At 36.3% G+C, this 19,387-nt stretch overlaps 1 protein-coding gene across 1 annotated transcript; it reads left to right on the top strand.

Annotated features, from left to right (window-relative positions):
• The first annotated feature begins 435 nt into the window (after positions 1-435).
• Positions 436-17,650, top strand: gdap2 (ganglioside induced differentiation associated protein 2). Its single transcript, XM_063005898.1, has 14 exons — positions 436-566; positions 3,610-3,829; positions 5,469-5,608; positions 6,068-6,221; positions 7,023-7,111; positions 8,115-8,191; positions 8,456-8,615; positions 10,372-10,522; positions 11,012-11,088; positions 11,864-11,940; positions 12,039-12,178; positions 14,760-14,814; positions 15,440-15,583; positions 16,701-17,650. Exons 2-14 carry the CDS (start codon positions 3,630-3,632, stop codon positions 16,740-16,742), a joined length of 1,506 nt encoding a protein of 501 aa, XP_062861968.1. The 5' UTR covers positions 436-566; positions 3,610-3,629; the 3' UTR covers positions 16,743-17,650.
• The last annotated feature ends 1,737 nt before the right edge of the window (positions 17,651-19,387 follow it).

Here is a 19,387-nt window from a genome sequence, read left to right as displayed (position 1 = left end):
CATGTTCATGCTTTAAGAGTGATACACTTATGTGATTATTAATCCCTTGCTAGGGATCTGTTCTACAGTATAAAGTGTAAACCAGTTAAATTGGATTACAAATTATTGGGGGTTTGTAAAATACAGAATTATTAAATAAACATAAATTCATGACATATTTGGTGATGTTTAATTTCCATTATATGCAATTTGCAATGAAATTTCTGAAAACCCACTAGAAATTCAGACTCTACGTTTTTCTTTATAGTTGGTTAAATTGTGACGGTCCCTTATGAGACGCCTTCCGGAAGTGAACATGTACTGTTGAAGTGAATCAGCTGATCACATGCGCTGCACAAACGAGACATTACAAACAAATGTGAGAAGGTTATTAACGCTGCGTGTGATTACTCCTAGTTTATAATGTTACAGTCATATTAAGAGAATGAAAAGCTTCTGGATAAAGTTTTCTCAATAATTAATAGTTAAACTGACTCAGTTGTATTAGCTGGATAAATCCCAGTGTTTATAGCTGCTTTGATTAGGTTCGGTTCACCAGGTTGTATTTTTGACGGTTCAGCTCACTGGTGAGTAGCTTAAATTCTTCTTTGTTTATTTCACTTCAGCGGTATTTTTATATTTTTAGTGTTCATGGTATTTTTCATAGGGCTCTTAGTGCAGTTCACTGTATCATAAGTTTTCATTTATTTATTTATAGTCATTAAATGATCAAAACCTTCAAACTTTACGCTGATATTCAGCCTTCAAAATATTAGCGTATAAATAACAGTAGCCATGATTTGTAAATCTACTTGGGCCTGTATTTAAATAAAAGAGTGCCACCTAATATACTTAATTATTCATTGTAAATGTGCATGCATTCTTAGGCAGGTTGTAAAAAAAGTTTAGACAAGTGACAATGTAATGTAATGTAATTTTAAAATGCAGGTGATGAAATCAAGCTTAGGTTTAAATAAAACATTCAGAACTTGTGCTTACTGCTAATCATTTATTTACTGCAGTGGTTCTCAAACTTTTTGAAGCTGAACCCTTTGTATGCATAAATAAACAAATCCACAAGAGCCCATTAATTTATATTAAGGAACTTTTTTAGGGGACAGTGGTAGCCTAGTGTGCAGAGCTTTGAGCTATCAACTGAAAGGTTGAGAGTTCGAATCCCAGTTCTACCATGCAGCCACCGTTGGGTCCTTGAGCAAGGCCCTTAACCCTCTCAGCTCCAGGGACTGTACAATGGCTGACCCTGCGCCCTGACCCCAGCTTCCAAAAAACAAGCTGGGATATGCAAAGAAAGAATTTTGTTGTACTGTACACCTGTATATGTATATATGACAGGTAAAGGTATTCTATTCTATCTATGTCTGTTATTTTACAATAGGGGTAAATATGTATTGGGTAAAATTAGGTAAATTATTTTTTTTTTACTTTTTATAACAGGCATTTTTAAGCACCCCATGGAACTTGGGTTGTAATTCACTTAGTTGCGTATATTTAGCAGGTGAAAGTTCCTCCACAAGAGGGAGATGTGAGCACAATTTTAATGTAGTTCACATCATTGTTAGTGTACTTCATTTATCAAATGTTTTTGTAAGTTCAGTGGACTTTATTGCCCTCAATTCAAGTGACGTTGAAAGCAATGGCATGAGCCAGCTTACCAAATAAATTCTTTAAAAAAGTGGCCTAAACTGTTTTGATCTCAGTGGGACCTTGTGGTTCCTATTTAATCTCTTAAAAGTGTTTTTTCCAGATGCTTCCAGCTTTTCATTTTTTAATGGATACATTCTAATAGAGGTGGGTGATTAAAGTGTCATATAACAGTAATATTAAAACTGACTTTTTTTTTTTTTTACAAAATGTCATGTATGGATCACAGTATTTAACCTAATTTACACATAAATTATACTTAACTAGCACAAATTAATGTTTGGCCATAGATGTAGGAGTCTTGAAAATTACCAACGAATTATTAGTGAAAACTCCTTTAAAATTGTTTTGCATGTTTGAAATGAAAATGAAATGCAAAAATGCATAACTGATTGGTGTTGCACCAGAGATGTTAATTTATGCTCATGATTAAGCAAAAATCTAAAGGTACAACTGAACAACTAGCAAGAATCATAAGTAATTTTCACAGGGTGTATGCAGTAATTCTGTACAAAATAAAATATCAACAACGGGATGTACGTATCAGGTTACACACAGAGCAGGGGAGAGACAGTTTAGCACATGTTCAGTAGATGAGATGGTATTTAGACCACAGGGTTCTTCATGCACAATGTCTTGTGTAGCCTGATAAAGTTTACAAAAAGAAAATTTTAAGAGAGGGATCTGTCCACCTAAGGGAACAAAGGTCACAAGCTTTCAGTGTTGGTTTTTGGCCCTGTCATTCATGCACAGAGATTATTCTGGATTATCTGAATGATATGGACTGTAGATTGTGAACACTCACAACTCCTTGCAATAAGAAATGTTGTTTTTAAATCATTGGACTTTTTGCTCACACAGTGCAGTTCCATTCATGCCCAATTATGATAACATTACCAAAACAGTTTTACATTATTGCACACACTTTGCAATCTTATATCGCTTCTAAATTAATCTTTTTGGAATATTTTCAGGCATTACATTTGGAATTAATTAAGATTAATTAGGACATTAAGCTATCCCTTTGTGTTTGTAACTGAATACATTGCAGTTTACAAATCACTGCCTTCACTTTGTACTTCCACACTGACAATCAAACACATATTGACGGACTGCCCAACACTAAACACAGAAAGACTGAAATTCTTTAATGAAAACAATATACAAAACCTGCTTAAGACATCACCAGGGAAAATACAGAATTTTTTGTCACACTTAAATCTAAAACATAATTTATAAATTGATTAAAATGACATGCACTTAAGATAAAACCTATGTACCGCTGTATAAATAGCCTAAATGTGCTGATACGGCGTTAAACATAAACAAACAAACACTTTGTACTTGCATCATTTTTCAATTTGAAACAAATTTGATTTTAACGTGTGTAACAAAATGGCCAAGTCAAGTGATTTTAGTTTTATGTTGTTAAAATGAAAAATATGTAATGTTGCTGTCACACCCAAATAGTAACCAATATATAAAACAATAAAATAACCATATAATATAATATAAACCATATAAATAAAAAGAAAACTATATAGATCGTTTATAAATATAACCATTTAGGACTTATTTAAAGATATCTGCAGTTGAGTTTAAAGTTGGTGAGTTGGTGTTTGTAATTTTTTTTTGTTGCAATTGCAGAGTTTGACCAGCAAGTGATGCTGATGTGTTGTTGTTGTTGTTTTTTTTAAACATGGAGTAATTGTAAAGACATCTTTTTTCAATAACTGAATTTATGAGACAAAAAATCTTAATGTCTTTTTTACTAAGTTTCCCTTACTGGTTACATTTGTTACTCTTTTATAATTCTCTTTTATAGCTTTATTTAGTTGACCCTAAATGCATTTAAGTGCTGCTGTCCTTTCAGTTTGGCATGTCTCTGCTGAACATCAGGCTGTATGATGTGCTACTAACACAAATGTCAAAAATAAAGTAAGTGTGTTTTTTGTGTTTCGTTTACAGCTGCCCTGTAGATCAGCAGTATGGATCCGCTGGGTGCTCGCTCTCAGTTTGTGGAGGTACACACTCTTCCCACCTGGGACCAGCATGATGAAGTGGATAACAGGGACAAGTGTGGAGAGTCTCACCAGAAGGATATCGCTGACAACCTGACAAACGCCACAAACTCTCCCCTCTCTCCCTTCCCATTTAGAGAGGATATCAACAAAAAGATTATTCTCTTGTAAGTCTCAGTAATAACAGTATTCAACTGTACCTGCTTTCTTTTGGAATGAAATTTGTTTTTAGCTCATCCTTATCCTTTTTTGCATCCTTGTTTTTGAAAAATATAGTGTAAGGCTTCTTCCGTATGATAGTTGTATCTGCTCAGCCGTGGTTACATAACAAGAGTTTGTTTCCTTTTTCTGAAAATGAAAGACAGAAGCTGTTGTAACAAGTTACCCCAACATTAATGTTTATGTAAGACTTTTGCATTGTGTGCTACATGTAATTTAAAAATAAAAATGCAAATAAATTGTAATTTGGTTTAGAATTATAAGCAGCAATAGAAGAGAATAGGCTTTTCAGCACATTTCTTATGTTTGTGGATTGATGTGAGATCCATAAAAAATTTTACCTTGTCTTTCAATAGAGATTAATTTTATAGGTAAAACATTAGAGACTGTAGCTCATATAGTGCTATTCACAACTTCCCTCTCTACACTGCCAAAGATTAAAATGAGTAGATTGCATAATGCTTATGCAGTTTAATATGACAATATAGACTAACATTATTCAAGGCTTTTCATATTTACCCAAAACTCATTAAAGTCAAGTTACAATTATTTGCATATCATTTTTTACAAATGGACATTGTCTAAATGCAACTTTACAGAATCTAGTTCCAAAAACTCCTAATGAGCTAGTTTAGGATGACAGTGCCAACAAAACTCTCATGAAGAATTTTAACAAATAAACCTTGAGAGGAAACAGACTCAGCAGTGAACCTTCCTCCATGCGCACTCTAGAAGATAGTTGGATTAAGCCATTCAATTAGGAATAAACAAACAAATACTAAACAGATTAAATGAAAATTATGGTGAGTTTCTGGACATTGTAAATCCAGATTAAAGATGAAAGGAAAATCGTATAACTCTCTGTACTCCTGTACAGAGGATTTGTTTTACATTGAAAAAATAAATGAATCATCACCATACATAATACATTTAAATATAAAAGGGTTCATGTATGGCATCAAGAGGTGCAGGAACATTTTGTTCTGACAATCTCATTCATAGTATATACACAAATGTTGATCTGTCAAGTTAATTTATTAATAAGATGCATGCATTCTATTTCTCAAATGTTTTAGGATATTCCATATATATTAAGGCTACTGAGCCATTTAAACAGTAAAATGTTAAGTGTGAGTGAGTAAATGTTGGGTTTTTCCTTGCTGGACTGAAACTAAGTTGTTACTTGATGCTGCAGAGATTTGTATAAACCAATTGATTAATACCTGTTATATACACATTACAGTAAGACCAAAAGACCTAAATACAGACTAAGTATAAATGTACAGTATATTATTGGACTAATTAATTTCACTTTAATTCAAGCTCCAAGCTAAATGTAGAATTCTAAAAGAAATAAACTAAATTTACATTGTAGTAAGTATGTGGTTGAGTCCATGTGTTCCATCACTTTACATTAAAAGCTGCCTTTAGGGTTTTGTGTTGGGAGTTAATTTTTCCTAAAAGAATTAAACTTTGCATGTTTTATTTGCAACTACTTTTTGAGGGATTTGGACCATTGTGAACTGTTCTGTTACACAAATGTAAGTAAATATAAGTATGTAATAATGTGATATATCTTTGTTATAGCAATGGAGACGTGGCACTTTTAAACTGCACTGCTGTGGTCAGTACGAGCAACGAGACACTAACAGATAAGAACCCGATTTCAGACAGCATTCAAAGACACGCTGGTCCTGAGCTTAGGGAGGAACTGAGTAAACTGAAAGGTAAGCGGCAAAACTGAGAGCAAAACAGACAATAATCCCCATAAAACCTACTTTTAATTCTTCTTAATTTTTAATTCAAAACCACATTTATTGATTATGTGCGTCAGTCATTGAACCACTGTCGCCTCACGGCAAGAAGGTCCTGGGTTTGATCCCCAGGTGGGGCGGTCCGGGTCCTTTCTGTGTGGAGTTTGCATGTTCTCCCTGTGTCCGCGTGGGTTTCCTCCCACAGTCCAAAGACATGCAAGTGAGGTGAATTGAAGATGCAAAATTGTCCATGACTGTGTTTGATATAACATTGTGTAAACTGATGAACCTTGTGCAATGAATAACTACCGTGTCTGTCATGAATGTAACCAAAGTGTAAAACATGATGTTAAAATCCCAATAAACAAACAAACAAACAGTCATTGAACTGATTCTTCATCTGTTCTCAAGAAAACATGTCTTTTATTACAGGCTGTCGGACAGGAGAGGCAAAAATGACTGAGGGCTTCAACTTGGCTGCACGCTTCGTCATTCATACAGTCGGACCCAAATATAAAGCCAAGTATCGCACAGCTGCTGAGAGCTCACTATACAGCTGCTATAGAAATGTCATGCAACTAACTAAGTAAGCTATACCTTTATTTTTCATAGTATCTGGTTAGAACTGACATTTTCTTAATTGCCGTAAGTACATATAGAAACACTATGTATAGACATTGTAGACACATTCAAAAACTACTGAATCATCAGTGTAGAACTGTAAAAACACTTGACTTCTTGATTTGGCATTCCAAATTTTACTGCTAGAATACCAATTCCCACTTCAACAAATAATAGGTTTTTCTTTAATCAACTAATTGGATTGCTTTTTAATTTTTGATGATAAAGATCCAGATCTATGCCAGTGAAATGTTTCATGTTTCATATTATGGAAACTATAATTTAGCTGTAGTTTAAATCTAGCCATATATATCTAAATGCCACTTGTCTCACAGTAACAAAATGACCACAGCCAAAGTTATTTCATCAAAGTTGGGCCAGTGGCCACCCTGCTGGTTATTTATTTAAGAAAGTCCCCTCAGTCTTTTCTACAGTCTATAAAAGAGAAGTAAGTGGCTTCACACATGTTAAATGAAGCATGTCTTAGCCAGCAGCCCTCCTTAGCCAGTAAAGGTGCAGTGCAGGAATCAAAAATATTGGAATAAAGGGGGCGGCATTGCAAAAATGTTCTTGGAATGCTCACTTGCTCAGTTTTACACCTCAGTCTTACAGCTGTGGTGTGGTTGGATTAAGCCTTGTTTATGCTTAGTATGTCTTTAGCTGCTGTATAGCAAGCTGTTTTATTTTAGTAGTGTAAGTAGTCTGCTGTGAGACGATCTGAAAATGTGATCTGAGGTATAAAACCTTCTGTCATCTTGTTTTTTAGGGAGCATGCCATGGTTTCTGTGGGTTTGTGTGTGATCAGTACTGCAAAGAGAGGATATCCACTTGAAGATGCTACTCACATAGCCTTAAGTAAATTACTTTTACATAAACATCCTATAAAATGTGAAATGAAAACCGATGTGAAATTAAAATGAACTTTATTGCATTGTTAGAACATTACTTAATGTCACTTAAATCTGTATCACTTAAATAGATTAAATGTTGTTCGAACCAGTGAGTTTTAAGACTTTAAAGCAATAGTCTGTTATTTAATATGAAATTGTATGGCCTGTTGTATGGAGACAAATCTCATTGTACATGGAGCTTCAGTTAATTTCAGCCATACCTTCTCCGCAGAGAGCTCAGTTTTGTTCAACCAAAAGCTTTTATTAGATAAACATATGGCCAAAGATTTAAGGTAATGCTGGGGTCTAAGGTCAAGCATAATTACTTGTCTGATGTCATTTTATATGGTTTTAGATTTAGATTTGGTCCTTGTGTTTCAGTTGAGGTTATTTACATATTTAGTAATTTAGTCATGTCCAAGTCCAGATTTTATATTCGCTGCTGCATGCACAGCCCCGATCTGATCAAGGAGAGACGGATCACCACATGCCTGTTCAGACACATGTCCGGTGTTCGGCCATTTATTACTTGCCAGAGTTAGGTTCCCACACAGAGCCATTTTGGAGAGCCACTCTAGGCTTCAAGTGACCCTGCAGTCTGACCTTTCCTCCCTCAACCATGGCCATTAGTGTTGGTGTGGATGCCCGGCCAGGTCGGTGGCTTGCAGTGGTGTGCTAGTGCATTAGACCACTGCACCCCTCAAGCACCCAGTAGAGGGAAATCTTAATGTTTTATGCAACATTTTAGGTTATCAAGAAAATTCTTTGCTTCCAACTTTGTGACAGTAGTTTGTGAAAGGCTACTTCCTGTTTAAGCATTGCAATGCTATTGTGTACACAATTCAATTTGAAACACTGAAATTGACTACAGTCCACGCCTGTTTAGCCAAAATGCCTCTTATTCTAATGGCTAAGTAAGATAAGTGCCAAACGTGTAATTTTCTTTCATTCTTTTATTTTCCCCACAGGGACGGTGCGCAGGTTCCTGGAGAATCATGGTGAAACCATAGAGACCGTGGTGTTTGCTGTGTCAGATGTTGAAGAGGTCAGTTTCATTTTGTTACAGCTTAAGCTTTAAGCTTGTTTGTTTGTGTGTGTGTGTGTGTGTGTGTGTGTGTGTGTGTGTGTGTGTGTGTGTGTGTGTGTGTGTGTGTGTGTGTGTGTGTGTGTGTTAAACATTGCTTACATTTTCTGTTCTGACAGTATTTTACTGTATTTAAATTTTTGTATCATAGATGAACGTGTGTAACAATGTTTACATTCAATATGGAATTCTGGTCTTATTTTCTGAATGCCCTGTTCTGTTTAGGCTGTTTACCGAAAGTTGCTCCCACTATACTACCCTAGCTCTGAGAAGGAAGAGAGAGACAGTCTCCCTTTATTACCTGCAGACATTGGAAATGCAGAAGGGGAACCGGTGGTGCCTGAGAGACAAATCCGCATCACTAAAAAGCCTGGTACCCTTGAAGGTAAGAGTTTTGTCTTTTATACCATTTACTCTTGGTAGTATATGAAAATGGCTTAGGACGCTCGGGTGACACAGCCAGCTGAAGCTTTAGCCCAATGTTTCAATCATGTTGTAACCTAATTTTAGGTCATACAGACTAGCAAGGATGCTTTAAGATCAACAAAATTATGTAGGGGTTGCAAAATTGTGACATGGCAGTATAAAATATCTTTATTTTTTGTTCATTTGATGTATTATTCAACTGATAAAGCCTTTATTTAAAGTAAAATCTAGCTTTACAAAACATTTTTATCCCTATTTTCTTTGGGGAGTTGAATATTTCCCAAATGCAGGTATGTGCTCATCTCTGGTTTTTGCTTGGCAGTTTTATAATCGAAGGCACATACACAGGTGCTCAGGTGGCGCAGCAGTAAAACATGCTCATCAGTTTGTATCTCAGCTCTGCTACAGGCAGACTGGGTGCCTTCGTGAACAATGATTGGGATTCCTCATAACTGGTGCAATTACGACCTTTGCTGGCTTATTGATGCCGCCTGCACAGAGACGAGGGATAAGGGGGTCAGGGTGTGATTCAATGTGCGCAAAGCTGATCCACGTGTGAACTCACCTCGTGCAGGTAAAAAGATGCAGTTGGCTACTGCACACGTGTTGGAGGGGGCGTGTGTTATTCACGATTCCTCGGTCTGGAGTGGAAGTCAACATCAGTAGAGAGGAAGCATAATGCATTTGGGTAAATGGATACGACTAGATTGGAAGAAAAATGCAAAAAAGACATACACAATGTAATATTAATTTTACAATTAATGCTATCATTACACTTGGTTGCAATTTAGCTTAATTAAAATGTCAACACAGTGTAATGAAAATAAAAGCAACCTAAATACTGCATCATAAAGCTGTAAATGTTGCTACATAATCATAGCAGCAACCATGTAAATACCAGTGTGGAAAAGGTACTGTAGTAAAGTTCACTAAATAAAATATGTTTACTGTCTTATGTTATTTGTTAGATTCAGACCCAGCCATTGTCTGCCCGTCATTCTTACAGGCCCAGATCTTTGGCCTGTTGTCCAGCTGTGTTGATAGGTTCACCCCAGCTTTGAGCTATCGATCCAGTTCAAACACACTGTGAATATGATGCTTCCAATGTAAACAAACACACTTTCTCCCTGCATGTGACCCGATGCTTTAGTTTAGGATGTGAGGACAGCCCAAGTTCTCTGTGTAAATCTGTTCACCATTTTTAAAGCCAAGCTTAGCCAGGGTGACTCAAGGTCATTAGGACTCTGAAGTGGATGAAAAGCATAATATGATGCCATTGTCAAAGAAAAGTCTCAGCTTATTCATTTATATGATAGGAGGATCATGGCCAAAAATAACATTTTCAGACATCTGTATTTTATTGCATCCTGGTGTCGCCCCAGTTTTTCAAACATTATCATTAACATATAGGCAGTTTTAAATATTCTCCATTGCATGCTGCTCCACAATGTGACTGTGCAGTGTTACAGCAGAGAAGCTAGGTTTGGCTGGCTGAATCAAGTTTTATATAATCAAGGTCATGTGACTTTACATCCTGCTCACCAGACTTTAATTATTTGGGTTCAGGGGTTACAATTGTTTGTTAGTGGCCTTACTTGTTAATGAAAAATACTGTATACAATTTGTGTTGTAAAACATATATCATATGCTGAATAACACAAGTCTAAAAATATGCACTCAGAGTTTAAATGTTTATCTCTTTGTGTTTGTTTTAGATGACTCGGGAGATGACTCCGAGGACTCTGACTTGGGACTGGTGGGCAATCATGCTTTTGCTAGGATGGAGGGAGACGTCGATAAGCAGCGAAAGCTGATTCTCCAGGGTCAGCTCTCTGAAGCAGCCCAGCACAAACAGCATCAGAGAAAGTAAGAACATGTTCAGAATAGGATACATGAAACAGTGAAACATTTGTGTTCACACAGTACTCGTCCCATATTGATTCAGTCCCTTTTGAAATTACTCCAGAGTGTACTCAGGTGGCGCAGCTGTAACACGCTCGCGCTCTACTCCAGAGCAATGCAGGTGCCAGAGAAATTGCAATAGGTCCTATCTAAATGTTTACTGCATTCTTATTTGAACTGTAAATTATACAAATATTATATATTTAAATTATAAGCAGACTACCATGCTTGTTAACAGACAGAATGTAGTGGGGTGTGTTTTATTAACAGAATGATTTCTACATTTATATTACTATGCTGTGTGATTATTATATTATTATATTTTGCTCTCTTATGATATTTGACTCTGAATGCCAAACCATTCATCATGGTATTCCTCTTCTTTACAGTGCATAATACATCTTTTATGTTCTTTCTATCTTAACTAATGCCATGTTGTCCTTTTACTTACAGCTATAACCGCTGGCTGTGCAGAGCTCGAGCAGAGGACCTCTCAGACATAGCAGCGCTCAAGGCTTTGTATCAGACTGGTCGGTTTCTGTCTTTGTTCAGCATATAAGTGTGTGTTCGTATGATTTTGTTCCAGAAATGTGGAATCAATATGCACTTTTAAGAAGTTTTTTTCCACTTCTCTCTACAAGCACACACTAGCTCATTTTCATCCCTCCTTTTCTGAGTCTGTGCACATCTGTGTGCTGGATCTTCATTCTGCGTGTTTGCGAACGAGACAGGAAGTCTCAGTTCCAACTCATTGAGCTCAACAGCGGGGGATTTTGTAATGCCCTGTTTTCGCTTCACAATTTCGGGATTAAAAATAGCCTCCAAAGTGGTTGCTGTGGTAATGTTTTGGCTCATCCTTTTTGTTGCTTAGGTCATGTAGTGTTGTAGCTGTTGTGTTGTGAGCTCCCCTGCTGAGTTTAAAACTGAATCATGTGGCAGATTATGAAAACTATAATTCTTCATATATATTGTGTCAGGCTGCTAATGCCAGCAACAGTCATGAATTTACACAGTGCCGATTAGCATCTCAGTAGTTGTAAATGACCTTTTCATTTCTGACCAAAAGGGGGCAGGCTTTCTCTATATTCATGTTGTAAATCAATAAGAACATCTGGTTGTGTTTAATTTAAAACGGGAAAACATGCTTTACTATTAAAGTGTGCAATATAAGTTCAAGAAAGTGGCTGAAACCGATTATGAAAATATTTGAATGAGCTAAAACCAGTTTAGTCAGTAAATAATGTTAATTCTGACAACTCTTGTTTTCATATTTAGTTTCCAATTAAGTGTCATGTTTGCCCCCAGGTGTTGACATGTGCGGCCGCACAGTAATGGTGGTTGTAGGCAGGAATATTCCAGTAACTCTTATTGACATGGAGAAGGTAAAAATTGTTTTCCTAGTTGATTTGTGATGTTAAACCTAATCCTTATTAATGCCATATGTTTCACTTTCTCTGTGTGTGGGTCTGTCTCATCACAGGCTTTGTTATATTTCATCCATGTAATGGATCATATCACAGTGAAGGAGTATGTGATGGTGTATTTCCACACACTTACTGCTGAACATAATCATCTAGACACAGACTTCCTTAAAAAGCTCTATGACATTGTGGATGCAAAGTAAGTCACCTTAGCTTTTATAAATATATTGATTAGCCATAACATTAAAACCACCTACTTGTTTCTACACACGTCCATTTTATCAGCTTCACTTACCATATAGAAGCACTTTGTAGTTCTACAAATACTGACTGTAGTCCATCTGTTTCTCTGCATACCTTTTTAGCCTGCTTTCACCCTGTTCTTTAATGGTCAGGACCCCTACAGGACCACCACAGAGCAGGTATTATTTAGGTGGTGGATGATTCTCAGCACTGCAGTGACACTGACATGGTGGTGGTGTGTTAGTGTGTGTTGTGCAGGTATGAGTGGATCAGACACAGCAGCGCTGCTGGAGTTTTTAAACACCGTGTCCACTCACTGTCCACTCTATTAGACACTCCTACCTAGTTGGTCCACCTTGTAGATGTAAAGTCAAAGATGATCGCTCATCTATTGCTGCTGTTTGAGTTGGTCATCTTCTAGACCTTCATCAGTGGTCACAGGACGCTGCCTTTGTTGGTGGACTATTCTCAGTCCAGCAGTGACAGTGAGGTGTTTAAAACTCCATCAGTATTGCTGTGTCTTATCCACTCAAACCAGCACAACACACACAAACACACCACCACCATGTCAGTGTCACTGCAGTGCTGAGAATGACCCACCACCCAAATAATACCTACTCTGTAGTGGTCCTGGGAGAGTCCTGACCATTGAAGAACAGCATGAAAGGGGGCTAACAAAGCATGCAGAGAAACAGATGGACTACAGTCAGTAATTTTAGAACTACAAAGTGCTTCTATATGGTAAGTGAAGCTGATAAAATGGACAGTGAGTGTAGAAATAAGGAGGTGGTTTTAATGTTATGTCTGATGTATAAGAATAATGCAAAATAATATATTTGCTGTTTCGACCCAAATGTCTCACCAGCTGCCCAATTATTGTCAATTAATTTTGCTAATAACTGCCTGTTTACTACGAGCCCTTTGTTTATTGGACATCTAAAGAACTTTTGTTTTGAGATACTTCAGGTTTTTTAGTATCTGTTTTGGGCTGCTAGTAGACACACTTTAAAGGAAGCATACCTGACTGAGCATTAATGGGTTGAGGTTTATATTATTTGTAGACTTGACGTTTGCAGTAATTGTTTGCTCCAGTCATTGAAAACTTGTTTATGTATTCACTGTTGCTTAAGAAAATGTTTAAGTAGATATGAATTGATTGTCCATTGGTAGTATTCATTTAATGGTTTATGTATATGCATTAATGGTTATTATTTACCATTAATATGTATTTTATTTTAACCTGGCAAATAACCTTTCAGTCATATAGATATTTTTTTGTAAATGTCAGTGCACTGACATTTGTTGTAGATAAATGAGAAGTATAGCTAGTGATTCTGTAACCATAAATTCTATATCCAATTCCTTCTTGGCATTGTCTCTTGGCCCTGTTGCTCTTTAAATGGTTGTTTAAATGCAGCCAAGGGGATGTCATTTAGTTAGTTTGGCACCATTATGGGAATCTGGAACAGGATTTTGATAATAATAGTCAGACTTTTTGGGCTGTATTAGCTTTGACACTATTAATCAAAACTTGAATATTTTAACTTTGTCTTACACTGTAGGGATGATTCTAAGTGTCAGGTTGTTTATACAGTACTGTGGAACTTTGTCATGAACGCACATGAACATACAGACTAGATGCTTTTCTGATAAAATGGTTTGAGTTTGTGAGTATTTTCTGAATTAATGAGAAGTGGGACAATGCGTGAGGTCTTCAACATTCCCACAGTGGAGCACTGGGGATTTTCGTGACCCCAGTCATGACTTCTGCTTTTTATTTTTGAGGAATTAGTGTCTCCTGTAAACACACTGCATGTGTTATCAGATGTAATAAATTTAACCAGTTGTGCTCTTCAGTCTGACTTGTCTGGAACATCCTGTGTTTAAAGAAAAACTTTCTTTCTTATGAAGTCATTTCATTCAGTCTTTCTGCACATGCTGATTTTTAATACACACATTTATCTTTTAACAATGTTAGGAACTAAAGATGATAAAATCCCTTAATCCTTTCCAACTGTGCTGTCAGAAACTATGTTTTATATCTGTTTTACTACTCCTTTATGAAGTTTCTTGAAAAAAGGTCAAATAAGGCTTTGTTAATGGTAATAATAGCATCATGATGGGGTTACCTTGTTTCCAGTGTAAAGTTCCAAAACTGAAGTAGGGTTTGTACATACTGATTTCTTTCCATATGTGTATTTGCATATAGGAGCCTCTGCAAAACAGCTAAATGTAAATGCAAGTATGGTGTCATACCATTTAGCCAAAAAGCTGGAAGCGCCAAATCTGTAGCATTAACTTTTGTACTTGTCAGAGAATGATTGCAAGGTGTCTGTTGTGATCCACATTAGGTCTGCCTGTGTCCTCCTGGACAGCAACTAAGCATATGTACTTCAACATGTTTCACCATTTGCTTAACCTGAAATAAATGGTTTTCTGTTTAAATAGTTTTGATGTGCGATACAAGGTGTTGATTAAATTAATGTATTTTAATGTACAGTATAATAATTTAAATGTATTTTTAAATATTTTTTCAGGTTTAAGATACATCTGAAGGCTTTCTACTTTGTCCATCCAACATTTCGTTCCAAGGTAAATTATTGTTCTTGATATTGTTTTGAAATAGCTACTACTGTTTGTGTGGCACTCAGTATGATATACATAAGTGACATTCACACCATGTTATTCACCAAAATCTGATCTTTTTGCTTACATATGACTCAGTGTGAACTGCAAAAGTTAGCAATTAAGTGGCCTCTGTCTTCTAACAACTGACATTTACAACATTTAGCAGACGCTCTTATACAGAGAAGTGCTTCTTCACTGAATATTTTCTTACTTTAGTACAAATAGAGCACAGTCAACACAAGTCTACTGAGAGACATACCGGAAGACGAACAAATTAAATGGTAAATAGACTTTTTAGTAAGTGCAGGGTTTGTTCCCATTTCGGTGTTTAGTAAAGAGGTGGGTCTGTAGTCGTCTTTTGTGGATGGCAGTAAACTCAGCTGATTGAACAGAATGGGAATGTTCAATCCACCACTTTTTACAAATACAAATACAGAAAAGAGTCTTGATGCTTGTCTTTCTCAAACTCTGATTGGTGGATCTAGAGCTTTTGCTCAAGCATTGCTGCTTGATTTGTTTAACAGATTTTTAATGATAAAGGCCTGATTATAGTTTTGCTTTTTGCTTAATGTGTCTGTTTCTTTTTCAGGTTTCCACATGGTTCTTTACCACATTCAGTTTACCTGGGATGAAGGAGAAGATCCATCACATAGAGAACCTGCAGCAGCTCTACACCTGCATCCTGCCTGAGCAGATCGACATCCCTCCATTTGTGCTAGAGTATGACAACAGAGTGAGTCCAGCTACCCACACTTTTTTTTTTTATTCCACATACTGCAAATAATTTAGCATAGTAAAAATGATCTCTTCATTTTTGAAAAGCATTATAAATACAATGCAATACAATTTAATTACAGTGTACAATGTAATAACAGTATACAAGCTAAAATGTGCATATAGCTCAGCTAATTTAAATGGTAGGCAGCATTCTATTAACACTCCAAGCTAAACACCTTAAAGCTTCTTTGAGCGGTGCAAAAAGGTGGAATCAGATTTCACTAAATCAGGACTATAAGCTCTCTCTCAGTCTCTTAGACAAGACCAATTACTACTCCTCCTGCCCTCAAAGTGTGGAAACATTTTGAAGATCCCTTGTGTGTGTGTATAAGTGTGTGTGTGTGTCTTTATTTATTTCAAACATTAATAAAGTATAAATGGCCTAACAGTAAACATGGCAGTAACAAACTGAAACCATGAGCAGAACCAATTCAACAGCTAACAGTTCATTACAATTAAAAAATAATAATGCGGCTAGCAAAGCTCTACTTGCAACATAGATGAAGTTAATACCAGATCAACAGAATCCCACTGGAGCATGATGCAAATCCACATGTGTGCACGTGATGTGGGGATAATTTTATGGAATAATAGTTCCGTCATTCATAACTAATGTTATATAAGGGCAGTTGTAGCCTAGTGGTTAAGGTACTGGAGTAGTAAGCAGAAAGTTGCTGGTTCAAACCCCACCACTGCCAGGTTGCCACTGTTGGGCCATTGAGCAAGGCCCTTAACCATTAATTGCTTAGACTGTATACTGTAAATTGCTTTGGCTAAAAGCGTCTGTTAAATGCAGTAAAAATAAATACATAAAACTGGTTCATACCTGTTCAAGTGGCAACTGCAATGTGGTGTCCTGAAAGGAGCAACAGCTGTAAACAGGGCACATAGTTCAATTTAAGACCTGTCACAAGTGTTGGTTCTTGGAGGGTGCATTCCTGTAATGACAAACGATGTGTCTCTCTGATATAGCCACTATAGACCTTTACTCAGCAATTGTGTACTTACCTGACCTTTGCCACATATTTTCCTTATGGTGTGATGAATCGTGTAGTAATATTTTTCTCTTTTAGATAAATGGCACATATAACACTTCCCACTCATCAGGCCTGTAAAGTCAACTTTAAGTGGACCTAATTATAAATGTGGACAGGAAAGAGTCACCTGTCCATTCACCCTGGTGATGCATGTGCAGGTGCTGAGTTTACTGACTGACTGTGACAGAACTACTGTGCCAAACATGAGTTTCACTGACTTCAACACAATGTGTGTGATTGAGAGAAGCAAAAAGGAAGTCTGTCAACTTTTTATTACTCTGCAGCAGTGTTAATCTCTGTAAGAATAATCAGTCATTACTGGAAATGTTTGTCATAAATCCAAGCCTTTCACAGTTCAGAAGGAGCAAATTCAAAATGTGATTAAATTATATTTAATATTAAAATTTCGTGTTGCAAAATAAAAGCAAATATTTTTATTTTTTCTTTCTTAATTACCAAAGTCATGGTAACATGATTGTTGTTTTTAAATTATTTTTAAGTGTTCTTATTGTATTGTTTTATTGACAAAAGAATGTCTTGGCAAACACTTGTTTTTGCTTGATGGTCTTCACTTTGCATGTGATGTAGAAATAAATAAAAATGCTATTACTGTCAGGAGGTAAAAATAATGGTATCCAATACACTGTTACATTGAGCCTCAGTCAGTGCTATTGGAAATGAGTTTAGCTTTTTCAGAGCGTATCACAGCATTGTCATATTTAAAATGTTACTTTTTTTACAGTATACGGTTTTGTAAGAGCTGGATGATGCAAAGTAATTTTAAACAGAAGGTACTTCAGCATCCAATGCTACTTACTCTGGTGTGTGCCATAACTAAAATCCATTATTTAAAGAACCAAAATGTTAATGAATTATTACAGTATTTTCTCCCTGCAAATCCAAATAATAAATGTCACATTTTGTATATACACATTTTTATAGTTGTTTTTTAATAGTTGTAAATAAATAAAGAACATTTTGTCTTATTTTGTGTTTTGAGTTAAATGAAATATAAAACTTTGTAGGAATTACAGCTAGTGCACCAGGACTCTTGTCTTGCTTTTATTATTTAATCCATACTTACCCAGTGGACTTACATGTAAGCATTGTTTGCTCAAATTTGCACTTCTTTTTGAACAATTCATATATATTTTTTTTTAGCATTTTTGTTTGCACATTTGCTGTGATTATTGCTGTCACTGCCAGTATTAAACTGCATAAAAATGAACAGCATCTACTAATGGGGTGGCTAAGTGGGTAGCACTGTCGCCTCACAGCAAGAAGGTCCTGGGTTTGATCCCCAGGTGGGGTGGTCCGGGTCCTTTCTGTGTGGAGTTTGCATGTTCTCCCCGTGTCTGCGTGGGTTTACTTTGGGTGCTCCGGTTTCCTCCCAAAGTTCAAAGACATGCAAGTGAGGTGAATTGGAGATATTAAATTGTCCATGACTGTGTTTGATATAACCTTGTGTGAACTGATGAATCTTGTGTAATGAATAACTACCGTTCCTGTCATGAATGTAACCAAAGTGTAAAACATGACGTTAAAATCCTTATAAACAAACAAACAAACATCTACTAATGCACATTAGTAGCCGTTACATTAGACTATTCTTTTTTAATACAGTTGCAATCTAAAATATTCAACCCCCCAAATAAAGTAAGGACTTTTAACTCTTTTCAGCAGAGCTAGACCTCACTGTAACTGCTGTGTGGTCTTTATCAGTTAAATGATGCAGCAAATAAACAAAGAAAATGAATGATGTATTTTGTAGTAACAGGATATTTTGTTAATATTTACATGTCACAATTATTCAGCTCTTACATAATATTGCTACTGCTAGTCTATATGAACTAAAGTTTGTTTCAACATGATTAAACCTTTAGGAAGTCAATAACATCCCTTAATCTGCTTCATCTGTCTTGTGTTACATAAACACCACCCATTGATGTGTTCAAGGTTTGTTGCAACCATGGTAAAAACTAAACAGCTGAGAAAGCACTTCATTGCATCAAAAGAGCAATGGATATAAGATGATTTCCAAGACCTTGAACATTCCGAGAGACATCAATGGATGTATTTTACATTTAGTTAGCAGCAAATTGCATATGTAAAGGCCTGCAGCATTCTGGTTCACAGGTCTATAATTTGATTAATCAAAACTGGAACTGTTTCCCCACATGGATTAGCTGTTTGTCTAGCACAAGAAAGGCAAGGCTTATGACCAGAAGGAATGGAGTTGAGTCAGTGATGTGGCGATGTATTTCTGCTACATGAACTGGCAATCTTGACCATGTGACCAGCGCCATGGATTCGCAGAAATACCAAGACATAATGAGGAATGTTTTGCCTTTGGTTGTGAAATTGAACCTTTGTGATAATTAAGACTTTCTAGCAATACAATGATCCCAAGCACACTTCCAGTTCAACCAGAGCTTGATTAAAGAATCAATCCTGAAATATCCTGGACCTTCTCAGTTTCCAGATTTAAATCCCATTAAAAAAAACTTTGGTGGAAGAAAGCTGTTGCAACATGAAAGCCATCAAACCCCAACAAGGTGAAAGCTTTTGCTTGAGAAGAATAAGTAAGGATTCCACTAGAGTGGAGTCAGAAGCTTGTTAGCACATACCTAAATTACTTATTAGAAGTTATTAAAAAAAAAAGGATGTTCCATCAAGTACTGAGGCTGGAGGTTGAATAATAGTGCACATGTACATTTGTTAAG

Source organism: Trichomycterus rosablanca, chromosome 12 (assembly GCF_030014385.1).
Source record: "Trichomycterus rosablanca isolate fTriRos1 chromosome 12, fTriRos1.hap1, whole genome shotgun sequence".
NCBI lineage: Eukaryota > Metazoa > Chordata > Actinopteri > Siluriformes > Trichomycteridae > Trichomycterus > Trichomycterus rosablanca.
The sequence above is the reverse complement of the archived record's forward strand: the minus strand, read 5'-3'. Positions and strand labels throughout refer to the sequence as shown.

What these genes read in the sequence shown, in the direction of transcription:
- gdap2 (XM_063005898.1), top strand. Translation starts at nt 3,630, where the DNA reads ATGGATCCGCTGGGTGCTCGCTCTCAGTTTGTGGAGGTACACACTCTT. An exon ending in CTGTGTCAGATGTTGAAGAG is followed by an intron (nt 8,192 to 8,455) that starts GTCAGTTTCATT and finishes TGTTCTGTTTAG; the next exon opens with GCTGTTTACCGAAAGTTGCT. An exon ending in AAAGCCTGGTACCCTTGAAG is followed by an intron (nt 8,616 to 10,371) that starts GTAAGAGTTTTG and finishes TGTTTGTTTTAG; the next exon opens with ATGACTCGGGAGATGACTCC.